Source organism: Protopterus annectens, chromosome 17.part0 (genome assembly GCF_019279795.1).
Source record: "Protopterus annectens isolate FY-2018-M chromosome 17.part0, PAN1.0, whole genome shotgun sequence".
NCBI lineage: Eukaryota > Metazoa > Chordata > Ceratodontiformes > Protopteridae > Protopterus > Protopterus annectens.
The window spans coordinates 122,453,744-122,471,399 of NC_056751.1; the positions used below are offsets into that span (position 1 = coordinate 122,453,744).

General features: G+C 42.6%; 1 protein-coding gene across 1 annotated transcript in view; it reads left to right on the plus strand.

Moving 5' to 3' along the window:
- Window positions 1-17,656, plus strand: part of POLR2B (RNA polymerase II subunit B) — a 1,548,892-nt gene that overhangs the window by 161,320 nt on the left and 1,369,916 nt on the right. The window contains exon 3 of the mRNA XM_044059158.1: window positions 5,668-5,818. Coding sequence (XP_043915093.1) covers window positions 5,668-5,818 — 151 coding nt within the window. The remainder of the gene's footprint in view (window positions 1-5,667; window positions 5,819-17,656) is intronic.

Genomic DNA, 17,656 nt, shown 5'->3' on the forward strand with positions numbered 1-17,656 from the left:
ATACCTCTCCAGACCACTCTTCTGAGGAAGTACTTTGGAAGAGAATGCATAAAAGGAGACACCTAGTTTCCCAGAATCTGTCGGAACACTTTCTGTAAGGGGGGGGGGGTTCCTCTAGATCTCCGCTTGAAGACGTCATATTTAGTGGCATTCTAGAGCTTTTAAAACAAAGGTGGTTGGTCTTTTGATAACCCTTCCTAGGAGAAATGTTTTCCTGGAGGCTTTTGGGTCTGGCTCTGCTATGTCTTGGGTGAATGTTTTAGCTGACAAACTTGTAGATCTCTGTTTCAGTGGCTTGGAAGCAACCAGGTACTGTTAAGCTGATACCTAATAGTCCAGATGGATTTTAGCGCCTTCCAAGGAGAGGACATACTGGAGCAAGAGGGTACCAGTTGATGCCATGGTTTGTTGCGGCGGTGGCTACCAAAAAAGCTTGTAGCGCTCTTTCCATCCCCTTAACAAGGAGTCCAGGGCCTTGTAAGATTCAATAAGTGTGTATACACTTGAGCAACCTTTGCTCTGTGGTTGCTGAATTACCCGACACATTTTACAAGATTAGAGATTTGATTAAAGAACTTTGCAAATCTTTGTGTCCATGTATGCTGAGGACCAAAATAGTATTCTGTCCTCATAACTGGCCACCCTTCTGTGTTGATGTCTGATGCATCCATGAGGCTGATCTTCCATGCAGCTTAAGGTACATCACAGATGGCAGGTTCAGCCATTAGCAGACTTTCCTGGATGTGACCTTGCAACTTCGTGTAGCACTTTGTCGTCTTTAATCGTGCTACCCTTGATGGATCTTATTTGGTCCTAAAATAAACGACACTGTCTCCAGAGCTGAGCAAGTGGGAAAGACCTCGTCTGCCATAGGCGCATGTTTTTTCTACCCCTCAATGGCAGTCTTTCCCAAATCAACTGGGAGGTTGAAAAATGTGGTTCCGTAAATCCCAGGGTCCTTTTCAAGACTACCAAGGAGATGGTTCTCCCAGGGGCAGAGGGGGAACTCAAATGGAAGATGACACTGGCGGAGGTGGCCCACAGAACCAGGGCTTGTAGGGCTCCTCCTCAGGTATGCCCTGTCAACATTCCTGAAAAGGGGCCTGACTGCTGCTCTCTGGAGGCAGTCTGGAGGCATTTTTTCTCTGCACCAAAGAGCTTGGCTATCCATAAGATTCCTGGGTGTAGAGGATTGTATCCAGAGATGTACCATTTTCCTATATCCCTCCTAAAAGAATGAAAAGATGCACCCAATTAGAGGGAAGCAGCAACATTAGAAATATTAATAACAATAACTAATAATAGAGAAGTTCTCTCCCAGACTGGAAATGATCCTGGACCAGTTCAAGATTCTTAACGCTGTAGAAGGTGTGGGACTTAAGACCTGTACTGGATCTTAGCAAATTAAATCAGTTTGTGCAATAGTCAAGGTCCTGGATGGTCATGGTTCAGTCTATTCTGCCTTTGCTGCAAAAGGACTACTGGATCTGCTCAGTACATCAAGATTTATATCTGGAGCACCTGCTTATTCTGATATCTGCACTTCTGAGATGGTAATGACCATCTCCCAGCCAGAGCACTGCCGTTTGGTCTCACCACAGCCTCCAGGGTGTTTACCAAATGCTTTTTCCAATAACACTGATGGCTAGACTGCCCGTGCTGTCCTCCCCAGTCAGTTTCTTGAAACTCTAAGACTTACAAAATTAAATGGAAGAGATTTGTATTTTGAGCCCTTGACAGTGATCTGGATCACATTTCTGCCCCTGTACCAGCTATTCTGCCTTAGTATCTGCATAATTTATCAGGAAGCTTTCTGAAAGGGGCCTCTACTTGGATCTCTTAAATCCCAAGGAGGCATAGGATCCTTTTAAGTACAGTGCTTCAGGTCTTAATCTAAGCTCCCTTTGAGCTTTCAGCCAAGTTCAGATTTAAAATTTTGGTTTTGGAAAATCATTTTCTAGCTGCCTTCACATCAGCTAGATGAGTATCTGAAGCCTAGCCCCTCTTCCAATTCTTGCCTGGTTTTCCACAGACACAAATTCTTTGCAGACCAACCTGTCTTTTGCCTAAGGTAGCTTCTGAGTCCAGTATTAATCAGGTCATTAACCTCCTGGTCTTTACAAACTTCAAATAAGGGAGAGTACATGCTCAGTCTTGATGTCCATGTACAGTTATGCTTTTATTTCCACAGAACCATGGATTTTAGGAAGATTGAACAGTTTTTCTTTCCTAACAAATTTGGGCAAGCCAGTTTCCAAATTTAACCATTTGGCCAGTGTATCTCCTGTGTATATAGTAAAAAAGGATTATCCTTCCCTAAGTTTTTTGGAGCTAATTTCCAAGAGGTCTGTGGTGCTCTCTTCAGCCTTTTGGTCAAGGGCTTTCTTAGGTGACACTTGTGTAGTTGCAGCTTGGCCTAATGCTCACTCTCATTGCTTATTACAAATTCTGATGGTTTCCAGGAACAGAGCTGCTTTTGCCTCTGCAGTACTCCAGAGTGTCCTTCAGTGGGGGCCACCCACAGTTTCGCTACTTGGGGGCTCTATCCCATCAGCTGAGGAATGAATGAAAATTGCATTAGATAACTTGTTGGATATATTACATCTGTGTTGTCCATTTTCATTCTTCCTCAACTTCCTGTTCACCTACCCCCTTCCCTTTGCTGCTGGACGACTTGGATTTTTTCTTTGGGAGCCTTTGTTTCTTGTTTGAGCTCCAGTGGTTTCTTATTCTAACCTTTATTTTCTTTAAGGTATCTACAGGGGAGCAAACTTGATGTGAGGTATGTTAGGTTAGTGTGGTATTATGGGGAAGGGAGGAGCTCGAGAGTTTGGATTTGAGGATCTGGTAGAAGCGACTGATCTGAGATGCATCAGCAGTTGTACAGTGAACGTGGGCAATGTAGATGGAATGCTGATGAGTACATAACTTTTTATAGTAAGTGCATAATTTATCCAAAGTTGAGAGAACACATCTGTGTGGGTAATTGTGTTGAGGCAGAGTTCAAGCCAAGGTAGATTCCATTGTGATTCCTTAAACTTCTTATATTTAGAGGTACATGGGATATATGCAAAGGGCCCTTTAAGGACATGAGGTGTTTGGCTATATGGCAGTTCTGAATACCCATGACTTGTCTGTTATGGACAAATTTAGGCCAATGAAGTTAACCCCACTAGCTGTGGACATGAATGTTTCAGCCTTATGTCATCACCAGAGCATAAGTGGACTGTTTGGCTAATCTTTTGAAACACAGGGTTGTCATACCCATCTGTCCATAGCCATTAGTGTCTACAAAATAACCCAACTAGCAAACCAAAACTATGTCAAAGGTCACACACAGACCACTCAGTAAAATCTACAAGACAAATCTGGCCAAGCTAGTTTTCCACTGTGCAGACGCCCTAATGGTTATGGACATCAGCTGGGTATAACAACCCTGTATTTCAGTGTTAGCCAAACAGTCCATTTATGCTCTGCCGACAAAGCCATAAGAAGGCTGAAACATGCAAGTCCACAGCTAGCCGGGTTTGGCTTCATTGGCCTGAATTTGTCCATAACATGTAATAAAAAAAAATCATGGGCATTCAGAATTGCCATATAGCTGAAATGCCTGATGTCCTTAAGGGGGTCCTTTGCATATATCCCATGTGCCTGTAACTCGAGAGGCTAAAGGAATTGCACAGTGGACACTCTAGCTTGGCTAAATGTGTCTTGTAGCTTTTACTAAGTGCCTTGTTTGACCTTTTTACTCATTGTTTTGGTTAGGATGCAGAGTTATCACATGTCTGATTTTGCGGTGGTGCAGCGGTTAGCGTTGCTTCACAGCGAGAGGTTCTCTGGTTCGGTCCTTGGCTGGGGTGCCTTCTGTGCGGAGTCTGCATGTCCTCTGTGGTCGCCTGGGTTTTCTCCGGATGCTCCGGTTTCCTCCCACAACCCAAAGACATGCTATAGGTGGATTGGACACTCTAAATTGGCCCTAGGTATGAGTGTGTGCATGTGTGCCTTCTGTGGAAGGTTGTGCGTCGGGCTGGCAGCTCGACCCTCAAACTCCACTGCCAATCCCGAGTGGACAGGTGATCCGCTGTGGTGACCCCTAACAGGGGAAAAAGCCGAAAAGGTTCAACCAGAGCATAGTGTTATCAGAAGCTTTCAGCCAGTATTTTGTTCTTAATCAGATAAGTGAAGAAAGGGTGGGTTATATTCTACATAGAGAGCAGTCACTGGAAAATTTGTCGTAAGGTGGTCACAAGCTGTATTTTTAATGGAAAGCAAATGGATATGCAGTGGCTCAAATCTAGAATGAGTGAGCTACTGTTTTGTGATTTGTAAAATAGCAGTGCCCATTCAGGTTGTGGAATGTTACTTTTAGGTTGCCAGAATCCTTGGTAACCTACTACAGATTTGTGTGCGCACATGTGTAAGATGAACAGACTAGCATGGGAATTCAGACTTTGAAAAGTGCAGTTAGCTGCTTTCAGCTTCTGCAAAACTTTGAGTTGTAGCCATGGTGCAGTGTTGTGGCTGGTGAATCTCATTACTACTAGGAAATGTTTTGCAGAATAGAATAGTTTTAATTAGGATTTTAGGGGGAATGCAGTACAATCATCTTGGGATGTTAAGATTCAACACCTGTTAGCAATGTCGGTGAGCAGTGAGAGTGCAAGTCCATTTTAAAGGGCTGCTGTACTAAAAAAACAAAAATGGGAAACGGGCAGAGAAACTAATGCAGTTCAAAGGAAAGGGCTACAGAGAAACCAGTTAGTGTAGCTATCAGAATCAAAGACCATTTTCTCATAGGTTAGTACTAAGCTAACTGCCTTTGCAAGCCATTTTAAGCCTAGCCAATTATCCCTTGTGAGATTCAAACCCTGCACCTTGTGATTGAAAGGCAAACACCTTAACCATTAGGCCACCCTCCCAACTTTCTCGTCAGTGTTTGGGCATTTCTACAGTGGATTGTCTGAAAAAGGGTCTGTTTGATTTCACTAACATGTCAGATTATTTTTTCCTTTTGGACATCTCTAAACATTGAGGCCCTTTTCAGACGCTGTGCTGTCCCATTTATTTACTTCCTCTCAATCTGGACATAACCTCAACAGAGTTAAGTCGAATGTTTTCTCTTGCAGGAAAGTACCTCTGTTACTCCCAACTTCTGGCCCAGGATGGGCTTGGGAGGAAAAGTTGAGTGCCAGGGAGCTGTCGGGTATGGGAAAAGTTCAGGTTTTTACATTAGTTTAGGTAAATCCTCTCCCAGTAGCTGTTGTGCTCAACTTGGTGCATTTCTTCTAGTGCACATACATGTCTGTCTACATTTGCCTATGGAGCGGTCAGTCTCATGTTACTGAAGCCTAGTCTCTCTGATTCACTGCATGCGGTGTACATCTTGTAGCACCATGAGGTGCTATCATTGCAGACAGGTTCTCTTATCACAAAGAGTAAACTGCCATGCAGTCCTACTGCTGTACCTCCAGCAACCCAGATTTCTAGTTCTGGATCACCTAGGGCACCTTCAGGACGTTGTCCTTTTGCATCATGGAGACGCCTGCAGCTCTAGTAAGAGGTAGTAATTAAAGTGCATTTTGTGGGTTATTGGCAGTCGAAGTATGAATGGTGTAATAGACTTGTGCATGTCCATGCTACTTAAAACTTGTGTTCCTTGTGTTACAGTTCCTATTTTGATGAGAAAGGACTGGTGCGACAACAGTTGGACTCCTTTGACGAGTTCATCCAAATGTCTGTACAGAGAATTGTTGAAGATGCTCCTCCTATTGATCTCCAGGCAGAAGCGCAGCACACCACAGGGGAGGTTGAAGAACCGGTAAGTTTGTGTCAGTAGGACTGCATAATGTAGTGCATAGCAAATTACATGTTTTAGCAGCTCCAGTCATGAGATAAGGGTTTGGTATTCAGGGAGTGGAGAGCTCTCTTTTTTTTTTTTTTTTTTTTCCTTTACTGCTGAAGTAGAAAATATTACTACCTTTTTCATATTTTGTTTTTTATGGAGAGAATTTATAGAGGAAAAGTTGTTTTAGCTTAATTTACATAATTTGAAAGGCTGGAGTTTGGTACATTTTAATACCCCTATCCCCCATGATTGTAGTTTTCAAGAGTTTAAAGCAGTTGTGTGTAGGTTAATGTGCTTGCTGTCTTTTGTTGTAGCTGATGGATAGTAACTAATGGAAATGTGAAGCAACTGTTCCTTTTTTGGTAGTGATTGGTTTGCATGAGTTTGAGCTATATCCGCACTTCATATGCAGTGGTTTTGCACCATTAAGGAGAAAATAAATGTGGGGCAATTACTGTCTGCAAAATGGGATGGCTTGTCCATACTAATGGTTAGATGTGGCCAGAGTCCTGCTGCAGGAATGATCTCTGTACTGGAGGTATTGAGTGGCTATGCGGTATCTAGCAGAGAAACAATTTGTTCTGTAGTCGGTAGCCACTTGCAAGACAGTTTTATTGGGTGACAGTTGACCTTGGTCCCATTTTGGGATTCCCTTGATAATTTTAATTTGTGTGGGAAAACTGGTAGTTTTCTGTCATCCTGTTTCTAAGGTCTGAGCTCAGCATGTTTGGGCACTGTAAATGTGTGTAATTTCTCAGGATTGTTTGTCATGAGGTAAGACTGATTATTTTCAGACACTTGTTTTAGTCGCCTGTTGGTGCAAGTTGGGCACATATACCCTCTGTTGAGCTTGTTGTCTGAGTAAGGAAGAACCACTATGTTCAGCTTTAGGGAGTGGACAGGGTGGAGGTTTCTGTTCTTAGGAAGGAGTTCTCCCTGGGGAAGGGACCATCCTCCTAGTCACTTTCTTTTTTTTAGTGGGTTCTTTACGGCGGGACGTAATACAAATATCAGGCCTTTCAATTTGCGATATTTATACTACAGTCATATTTTCTGGATCCCAGCTTTACAGCTAGCACTTTACCCATTCAACTATTTACCCTATATATTTTTATATTGGTCTCAGACCTACTAATACTGTGTTTTTCTATTTCTTCTCTGAATTTCCCTTGGCACTAGCTAGCTTATCAGCAGTAACACTAACATATGTATACCTGTGACTAGCACTTGCTCAAACTTTCTAAAAAGCACTAGGAAGCCTTATTTTTTTACAAGCAGTCTTCTCCTTGGTAATAAGGAGAAAATAGCCATAGGCACTAGACGGACTACAATTGCAAGTTTGTGTCTTTCGGCTTTTCCCGGTTAGGGGTCGCCACAGCGGAACTCCGGTCCGCTAATGATTGGCAGTAGTTTCACGTGCTGGCTTGCCAGGCCCTAACGCACAACCTTCGAAGTAATGCCCATTCATGCATGTTGCCACACAGAAGACTCTCTAACTGAGAATCGAACGTGCAACATATAACTGTGAGGCGATAACGCTACCGCAGCACCACCACCGCGGACTACAATTGTAAGCAACTTGCACTCCACAAAGAAAGTTCCTAACCAGGCATGTCCAATGGTTAACTTCTGGTGATTTCTCCTGTCCACCTGGTGAATCTGGGCATACTGGGGCAATGCAGCAGTTGCCTCATGTACACAGACAACCCTCTCCTCCTACCACCAAACACCACAACTTGCGCACTTACATAGCCAAACTGGAAGCAAAGCTCTTTCCAGCCAAGATTGTGCTAGACAGTCAAGAGGCGAAGGTTAACACCACACAACACCTCAAACATAGTCCTTCCAAACCCACACCACCAAAACCCACACATAGCAACACAAAACCCACATAAGGGGAAGCTCTTAACATTAACCTGCCCAAACAAGGACCTCCGAAGCTGAAACGCAAACACCACCCCCAAGCACAACCAGAGAGTCACATATCACACACCAGTGTGCCATCTAACAGCAGCCCCTAAGGCAGGACTAAGTACCCAACACTTTAGTCATAGGTGAGACTAGTCAGGCACACTGATCCACTCACCAGGCTGAACAAGGAGAAAATTAGTTAGTTGCCTGTTGGGTGCCAGGATCCGCCACATAACGCATGCACTGAAGTCACTCCACAATAGGTACAAATATGACTCATTGTCCATGTTTGAGTGAATGACTTGAGACGTACCTGGACTACATGAAAAGAGACATGGAAGAGCTCTCCGTTCATGTAGCCCAGGCAGGTATGACCCTAGCCCATAGTAGCATCTTGCCATCGCCCATAATGATAAAGTATGAGGACAAAATGATTTACTTCAGCAATTGGCTAAGATTCTGGTGTCATTCAAAGGGGATCCAGTATCTGCCTTGGATGACTTGATTGGCAAACCATGATGCTTTGCAAGAGATGGTTTGCATCTGTCGCCCCTGGGATTCAGGTCACTGGCTAAGGCTCTTGCCACCCCTATAGTGCCTTTAGGCAGGGTTCAAAAGACAAAACCACCACTGTAACTGGTACAAGCAAGCAAAATCTGAAGGTAATGCTACTCACTGCTAGAAGTCTAAACCTAAAGATGCACTCTTGAGGCTGTCCTAAAAATGGAGAAATATTGATATCTGTGCAGTAACTGAGACCTGGTTCAAAGCTCCAGAGAGCACCCCTGCAATACCGGGCTACAACTCGCACCACACTTTTTGGCCACCAAACCAGGACCAAAGCAAAGGTGGAGGAGTGTCAAAATTCAACCCTCCAGGCTGGTTGCCCAACACAATACATCTGAAATTCTCCAGGTGCAACTAACATACTAGGTAAGACTAATAAAATGAGAAACAGCAAACTTAGAAAAACCACAGGGACAGGAGTACTCAGCTTTCACCAGAATAAAACCAAAAGTAGCCACAGGACAAACAGGACTTTAATAGTGAAGCGCTTTTCGTCTGCTTAGAAAGCAGACTTCATCAGACATAATATGAAAAATACACAGACATTTTATACTCAAGATGAAAAACGTCACTAATTGACTAATCAATCCAGTTTTAAATTCATAAAATTCAATTAACTGACTGCTTCATTAATTCACTGTAGCTTAACCCCACTAAGCTAAAGTGAAATCAACGATTCATGACCAAATATATACAATAAGAACTAAATTAAAATTAAAGACAGGCAAACACCAGATTGTTCCGACATTTAAAAATCCAAAAAGTGTAGACATAGATTGCAGAACATCTTCATGCCAAATAAAAATGCCATTAAGTAAATAAGGCAAGCACTTGTATCAGGAGAAATGTATATTAATATAATATGGGCATAAAATAGATGTTAATTGTAATATAATGACTACATCAACATTAATCAGTGACGCAAGTACCTGTATATGACTTCAAGGCATATAGGCAGAATTAGATGTGCCATAAAGTGAATTAACAATCACTCTATCTTTTATAAGGCTCTTTAATTTCAGTAAACAACTGATAGAACAGCTGTCATTCAGACCTGGGTAAGAATAAGCATTTAATCTGATCTGCCATTTAAGTTCTAATTCTTGAAGGAGCAGCTGAAAAGGAGCACCTCTCTTAGATTCTAATACCTGGTCAATGACCATAAATTTAAAATTATGGTCACTATATGTTGTAATATGTTTGGCTAGTGCATTATCTTGTTTTTTCTTTTTAATTGCATATAAATGTTCATATATGCGTTCCCGTAACTTTCGTTCGGTCTTACCCACATAAAACCCTGGGCATTTTTGGCATTGGGCTAGGTAAACCACCATACAAGTATTGCAGTTAGCTCTACATCGCATGTCAAACTCACTTTTATTTATATAAAATCTATTAGACTCATGTATGTATTTACAATAGTTGCAGTTTTGGCATTTATACATGCCTGGAGTTCGTGTAGAATTACTAGTAGCACATTCGAGCAGTGATTTAAAGTTCTTCTAATCTAATTCTGCCTATATGCCTTGAATTCATATACAGGTACTTACGTCACTGATTAATTTGATGTAGTCATTATATTACAATTAACATCTATTTTATGCCCATATTATATTAATACACATTTCTCCTGATATAATTGCTTGCCTTATTTACTTAATGGCATTTTTATTTGGCATGAAAATGTTCTGCAATCTGTCTACACTTTTTGGATTTTTAAATGTCGGAACAATCTGGTGTTTGCCTGTCTTTAATTTTAATTTAGTTCTTATTGTATATATTTGGTCATGAATCGTTGATTTCACTTTAGCTTAGTGGGGTTAAGCTACAGTGAATTAATGAAGCAGTCAGTTAATTGAATTTTATGAATTTAAAACTGGATTGATTAATTTGTCAATTAGTGATGTTTTTCATCTTGAGTATAAAATGTCTGTATTTTTCATATTATGTCTGATGAAGTCTGCTTTCTAAGCAGATGAAAAGCGCTTCACTATTAAAGTCCTGTTTGTCCTGTGGCTACTTTTGGTTTTATTGTGGTGAAAGCTGAGTACTCCTGTCCCTGTGGTTATACTAGGTAAGACTGCAATCCAAATTGTAGCTTGCCTGCAATCCAAATTGTAGCTTGCTACAGATCCTCCACCATGCCCCAAGATTCTCACTACACCTTTCTAAGCATATTGGAAAATATTAAGATACAACCAAACACCCTAACACTGGGTGATTTCAAGTACCCTGCCATTAACTGGGAAAACTGCTTTTGTGCCAATACCTTTGCTCAATGGTTAGAATTCTTAAATTCCAATGTCCTAGAGCAACTAATTTAGTCCCACCAGGGGTACCAATATTCTAGACCTGGTCATTACCAACATGGGAGATCGATGTTCCACACAAGTGGTCACCCCCTCGTTGGTCAGACAATAAGCTGATCACCCTTGACATCCACATCCCACCCCCTTAAGGAAACCTGTGTAAAAAAAAAAAAAAAAAAAAAAAAAAAAAAAAAAATCTCCACAAACGTCATGCTTAAGTCAGAAGTAACAAATGTCATGACACCCATGCAGATGGGAACTGGAAGTTCAACTGCTGAATCTGGCACTAAGGTGCTGTATGGGCACATACATTTGTGCATGGACCGAGCCATCCCCAAGTATAGAACCAAGACGCGGTCTTAAAAAAAAATTCTAATCTGGAGGTCCCCTGCCATAAATGAGCTGTACAACAGAAGGAAGAAACTGTTGAAAAGACTAAGAACCCAGGCGTCAAACTCTCTCACCAGCCTCAGTCGAAAGCCAAGATTCCTCATAAAATCATCCAAAGCTAGTTATGAAAACAAAATTGCCAATAGATTCCAAAGACAACCACAAGGCATTCTGTAGCTATGTCAAGAATCTAAATGGCAGTACTCAGATCTGCTCTCTGCTACAGCAGAATGGCACTAGATATACTGATCCTAAGGATATTGCCAATATCCTGGCAGATTCAGTGAAACTTCACCCCCTAAAGGGCCCATCTCAATACCGAAAGAATGCAAAATTCCAGTAATCACGACCACTCAGGTTAAAACTGCACTGTCCAAAGCCAAGAAAACAGCATATATGTGACCAGACAATGAACTACAAAATGAACTGGCACCTCACCTATGTGTTTAATCATTGCCTCACCTCAGGCTTTGTGCCCACAGAGTGGCACACAGCTACAGTCATCCTACTCCACGGGGGTTCACTTTGGATCCCAGGAACTACCGTCCCATCAGTTTGACTAGCCTGATCTGCAAGGCCATGGAATGCATTATCGTGAACTTATAAACTAAGACACTGGCAATCTTCAAACACTGCACCCCTCCCAGTTTGGGTTCGATCTTGACTCCTGAACCTCATCGACTTTTTCAAATTGGTTTCCAGAGCCATGGATGAGGGTAAGGTGACTCGCACAACCTACTTGGACCTCGCCAAGGCTTTTGACACTGTCCCCCATTCTGGAATCATAGATAAACTTACTAAGCTGGGCATTAATCCCTATGTCACTTGATGGGTTGCAAACTTGTTTACTGACTGAACACATTGTAAAAGTAGCAGACACCAAATCCAGCTCCAGACAAGTGGTGTACCGCAGGGTTCTGTCCTGGGACCACTCTTGTTTGGCATCTACTTCTCTGAAATACAGGTCAACACTTGGGGACTCTTGCTTAAAAAATTAGCAGATGCCTGCAAGCTGGGAGCCATTATTGAATCCCCAAATGATGTGGATATATTACAAAAGGGTCTTGCCGAAACAGATGCCTGGTGCCAGAGCCATGGGCTCAAGCTAAATGCCAAAAAATGTATAGTTGTCCCCTTTGGGAAAAACCACGTACCTGTTAACTGCCACATAGGTGGCAGTGCACTAAACATGAAAGTGAGAGACCCAAGGACACAGGTGGACAGTGGTCTTACCTTTGATAACCACATAGCCACAGCAGTTTGAAAAGCACAGCATTGCTAAGGGTTTTCATCCAGAAAAAAGGTCATTGTCCCTCTGTATTCATCCCTCATTAGACCCATTATAGAATACAATGCCCCGTTTGATATGCACCTCACAAGACCTCTGCAACAACTAGAAAGGCTGTGGAAATAACTCACAAAAAGAATCACAGGCCTGAAGCGGATGCCTTCTACTGACAGTAACGAAACTCCGGCTCTACTCTGTTGCATATCACCTACTCAGAGGTGATCTCTAACATACAAGGCCATGTCAGTCATTGGACATGCTACACTTAAATCCCAATCCCTCCGAGCCACACGTTCCAAGGATCTTAACCTTGTCATCACGATGAATAGAACATGCTGGAGGGATAAGTTCCTGACCCAGAGACTCCCCATGCTGTGGAATAGGCTTCCCATACATGTCAGGCAGAGCGCCTCAGTGACCCTCTTCAAGAGGAACCTTGATTGGATAGGAGATGGGAAATTCACTCCAGGGATCACAACAGTAACCCTACTAGACAGGGGTCCAGGAAAGTAAATATTTGTGGGAAGCAATAGCCAGGGAATTGTTATGGCTAGGCATGTATAAGCCCTAGGCCCGATAGCCTAGTACCTACCTATGAACATTAGTGTTTTGTTTATTTATACATGCTATAGGGTGTACCTGTGAAATGAATGCAGTTTCTAGAGCACACTTGTTTGAGCAGTATTGATTATGGTTGCCTGACTGTTTTTTAGTTCCACAGGATAGTTATCCCTTGCTTCCCCATAGTTATTCTTTTGCCCTTCCTCTGCTGAGCCTCTCCAAAGGGTGACTTGGAACAAAAAATGTTTAGTCAATTAAATTCCTTTCTACCCCTCAAACGATACTTGATGACATGAGTCTTAATATTCTTTTCAACTCTGCAGATGCATTTTTAGTTTAGCTATGATGGGGAGGGTTAGGAGGGTATTCCCTGAAGCTGGCATTTTTTGTGGTTTTCAGTCTGAATATATTTCCCCTTGTCCTCTCCCCCTGGCATCCACTAAAGTTTTGCCAAAACCTTGTTTTTTAGATGGCTTATGTTGCTGGAGTATAGAAGTTTTGAAGACTTCATTTGGCAATTTATTTCTTAGTGGCACAGGTTTTTGTTGATCCCTAGGTTCTTCTAAGATTACCTGTTGTGTCTGGGTTATGTTTTTAGGTTCCTGGTTTACCCTTCTGTGGATCTCTACCTCTGAGTGTCTTAAAGTTAGTCTTATTTTAGGTGTTTATAGATATTGGAACACTTATTTTATGCATTTTGAAGACTTCTGTATTATCTTTTTTAACCAGTTATTGAGACTTTTGTTTTGGGAGAAAAGTATTTCTTGGCTTGGGATTTCAGACACACTTGGAGAAATCTTTTCAGGAGTCTGAAAAGATTTTCCTTCAAAAAAAAAAAAAAAAAAAAAAAACGAAAAAAAAAACAAACCTCAGGACTACTGGAATGTTTGTATTAATTTCTGAGAATTTCTAATCAGTTTCTGGTATTCACATTGAAAAATATCTAAAAATTCTTATCTCTGTCTCTGCTGTTCAAGCAACTTTGGGCACACTAGTGACCAGTTCAACTGGTTTCTGGCTGCTCTGTCTGCTGTCACATTCTTTTGACAATTCACTGGTAATTTCATCAGTTGATTTCTAGTCCCCTACACTCTGATCTCACATTAATCAGACATTTTTGGGAACCTTGTCTAAGAAGTGGAGAGTTCACAACTCTAGCAAAACATACAAGTACATCTGAGCGATGGCTTTAAAATGCATGTTTTCTCTAACCATATTTTGTCATGATCTTCTGCTGGTGGTCACAATGTTAGTTGTGTGATTGACCTTTTAAACAGTGGTATCCAGGTATATTTTTTAAACTTAGTTGGTCAGGCATTGTTGCAGACGAGCTTAACAGGACAGACCATCAGGAATGAATGTGGAGTTCTAGGAGCTGGCCTGTTTGTGGGGAAAGTGTCGTACATTTGTTTGTCTCTTGCTATAGCCAGGCAGTTAAGTTCTGCTCTAGGTTTCTTTACCTAGTCTAGAATCCAGATGTTTTCATCCTCCTGAACTGGTGCGCCTTTATGAACTTCCACCCTCCTCTGATGTCCAGGGTTCTTAAGAATTCAGAAGGACTCAGTCATTGTGATTTCCTCTTGTTTCAGGCTACAGGAGAGTTCCCTTTTGAATATGACCAATTGCCACATTTCATCATAGGATGGACTTGATTATACAAGATTGTTTTTTTGATAGCCCTGTCACTCTTAATCTCACTTGCTGAATGATAGTCATGGGACTTGAGCACATGCAGTAGTTATTAATGAAGGCCGACTATACTTCTACTGGAGGATCTCTGAGGGGTATGTGGAGAGTTTCTAGTTGGTGCAATTCTTAGAATCTGGTATCTTAATTCTAGACTCGTGTGGTTCTGTAGTGTTTGTGTGATTTCTTTAAAATGTCTCTCTTGCTATTCTACCAAGCTTTACTTCTAGGCCACTTTTTTGCTGGTCTGCCCTGGGATTCCCACCTTTCTATCCTGCTTCCACTTTGCAGTTGGTAAAAATGGGTTTTACATATTCGCCTTCCTTAAAACACTGGTGGCTTCCTTTTGGGATTTTAAACTCTACCTGTAGATATTTCACCATTTCTCTGGAATCCACTTAGCAGGCTGTTGGCGTGTTCCTGTCATGGGGAAGCAGGGTTTTCTTTCGGCTCTGACTCCTGCTATAGAAGTATTTTAGTTGCAGGCTTTTGTGGTTACACGTTCCTGTTTTAAATCAAGGATATGGTTACTTGGGCATACATAAGAATTCCTTCTCAAAGGTTCGTTTAGTCTTTACTAACACAGTCCGATGTGTTCTTTTCAAAACTTCAAAACATAGGAATAATTTTGTATACACTGGCGACTGTACTACATTGACATGGCTAAAAAAAAGAGTAATCTGCTGATGTCCTTCATGAATGCATCTGCAGTCATAACAAATGGGTTGTACTGTCGTCAGGCAGCCCTTCGGTCGGCCGGATTCCAAAGTCTGGGTCCGGCTTCGGCTGATGTCGCACTCCACCCGACGTCATCTCTGCTGGTCTTCGGGTATAAAGGCATCAGCCGACGCCATTTTCCTCAGTCTTTCTTGCCGCGTGGCGCCCGAAGCAGAAGCTGTTCGCAAGTGCCGGTCTGTCAGATCCAGAGATTACTACTACCGAATACTACTTCGAAGACTTCTAAAAAAGCTAAGTACCCCGTTGGGGACTCTTTCTTGCCTCAGCCGATGTCAGAAAAAGTCAATAACTGTTTAACTTGTGGGAAACAAATACCTCATAAAGATTTCCACTCTTACTGTTTGCCTTGCTTAGGCCCAGACCACGACGTAGCAGCCTGTTCGGCCTGTGCTTCCTTCAACCGACGAACGCTTAGGCGTCGGTCGGAGTTTGCTGAACAGTTTTTCGGCTCAGATTTTGCGTACATTATGCCGTCGGATCCTCCGACTACCCAAATAGTTAAAAAAACGCAAAGAAAAAGACCGACACTCGCGGTCCGCAGTTTCGGCCGAAACCATGGTTAAGCAAGCCGCGAGTGTCTCTGTTTCGGCCGAAACCGAGAAAACTGGTCAATCTTCAGCCGAATCCATAACTACTACTGAGGCCCCTGCTACCTTATCTGAATCAGCCTCAGAAATTTTGCCTACAACTGTGGTTCCTACTGATCTATCAGACACCATCCCCTTGGATATCTCTACCCCAGCACGTGGTGCTGCTAGGCCTCCTGCAGCCATGTCTATTAAGGCCTTTGCCAGGGCTAAAGCAGCCAAATCAGCTAAATCAGTGCCTGTTAAACCACCCTCACTCAGGCCCACTTCTAGTTCACAAATGCTTACTCTGGCAGAAGATTTAATATCCTTAATTAGGGGATCCCATTCTCACCCAGACAGGGCCTCAGCCCCCAGAAAAGAGACCTAGAGCAGAGCCCCCCGAGCCTGTGTCCTCTGACTCTGCGGATGACTCGGACATTACAGACCAGCCAGAGGCTCCTTTTTCCAATTATGAAGATTCAGATGCTGAAGAATCCATTCCAGCAGCCTCTCCACCAGAGGAATTCTCCTTTGGGGAAACCTTACATGCCATGAGAGAACAATTCCAATGGCAGGGACAAGATTTCTCAGATTCAAGAAAAAGGCTTAGGACTTTTCTGCACTTACCACAACATAGGCCCTTAGCTATACCTTCTGTCCTATCTGTTGTGGACGATGCATTTAATGATGTTTGCACTGCACCTGATTCTTTACCTCCAGCCCCTGCCAAACCAGGTAGATTTTACAGGGTGCCAGACACTCATCACCACCTATACAAGGCCCCACTTGCAGACCCCAAAACTATATCCCAGGGGCCTAAGGCAGTAGCCTCGACCACAGCAAAAAACCCTATTCCTTCTGAAAGGGAATCCAGGTCCTTAGAGAGATGGGGGAAAAAGTCTACACCTCTGCTACTCTCTCAGCTAGAGCTTTAAACTGTCAGTTTCACATGATCCAATACCAAGAGTTTATGCTTGATCAGTTAATTAAAAAGCTGTCCTCTGATGAATCTTTAGATAAGAAATATGTATTAGAAATGGTGAATAACATCCAGCAGGTTAGTAACCATTCTTTAAAATGTGGCTATGATGCACTGGAGGCTTCATTTAGATCAGCCATGACTGGCACAGTGATAAGAAGGCATGCATGGTTGAAAGAACAGGTCTTGCCGGATCATGTTAAAGCTAAGCTATTGGATGCTCCTATGGATAAGGCCAGTCTATTTGGGGAACCTGCCCAGCAGGTAATGAAGAAAATGGAAGAGAAGGCAAAATCTGTACAAACAGTTAAAGATTTCCTACAGGTTCAGCTCCCAAGGTTTAGCAGGAACTGGCCTGCCAAAAATTGGTCCTTTCCTGACTCCACAAGATCCCAAAGGGGCAGGAACAGACGCCTAGGGCAGAAATCAATCCAGAGGAGGTGCCTACAGAGGACGACAGTGGCAAGGCAATAACCGAGGCACAGACGCAACCACTGCCACTGCAACAGGACAATCACAGTGACTTGGCTCTGACTCCGCCTACCAGGGAGCAAATAGCAGCACCATTAGGCGGAAGGTTAGCCTTATTCTCGAAAAATTGGCACTATATTACAAAAGACAAGTGGATTTTGCAAACCATAGACCAAGGCTACTGGTTCCACTTCCATACTTTACCAGTAAAAAGAGGAATGCCAAACCTGCCCCCAAATCAAAAAACAGAAGCCCTGCACCAGACAGCAGAATTAATAAAGATGAAAGCTGTGGAAAGGGTACCAATAACAGAACAGGGCAAAGGATTCTACTCCAGACTCT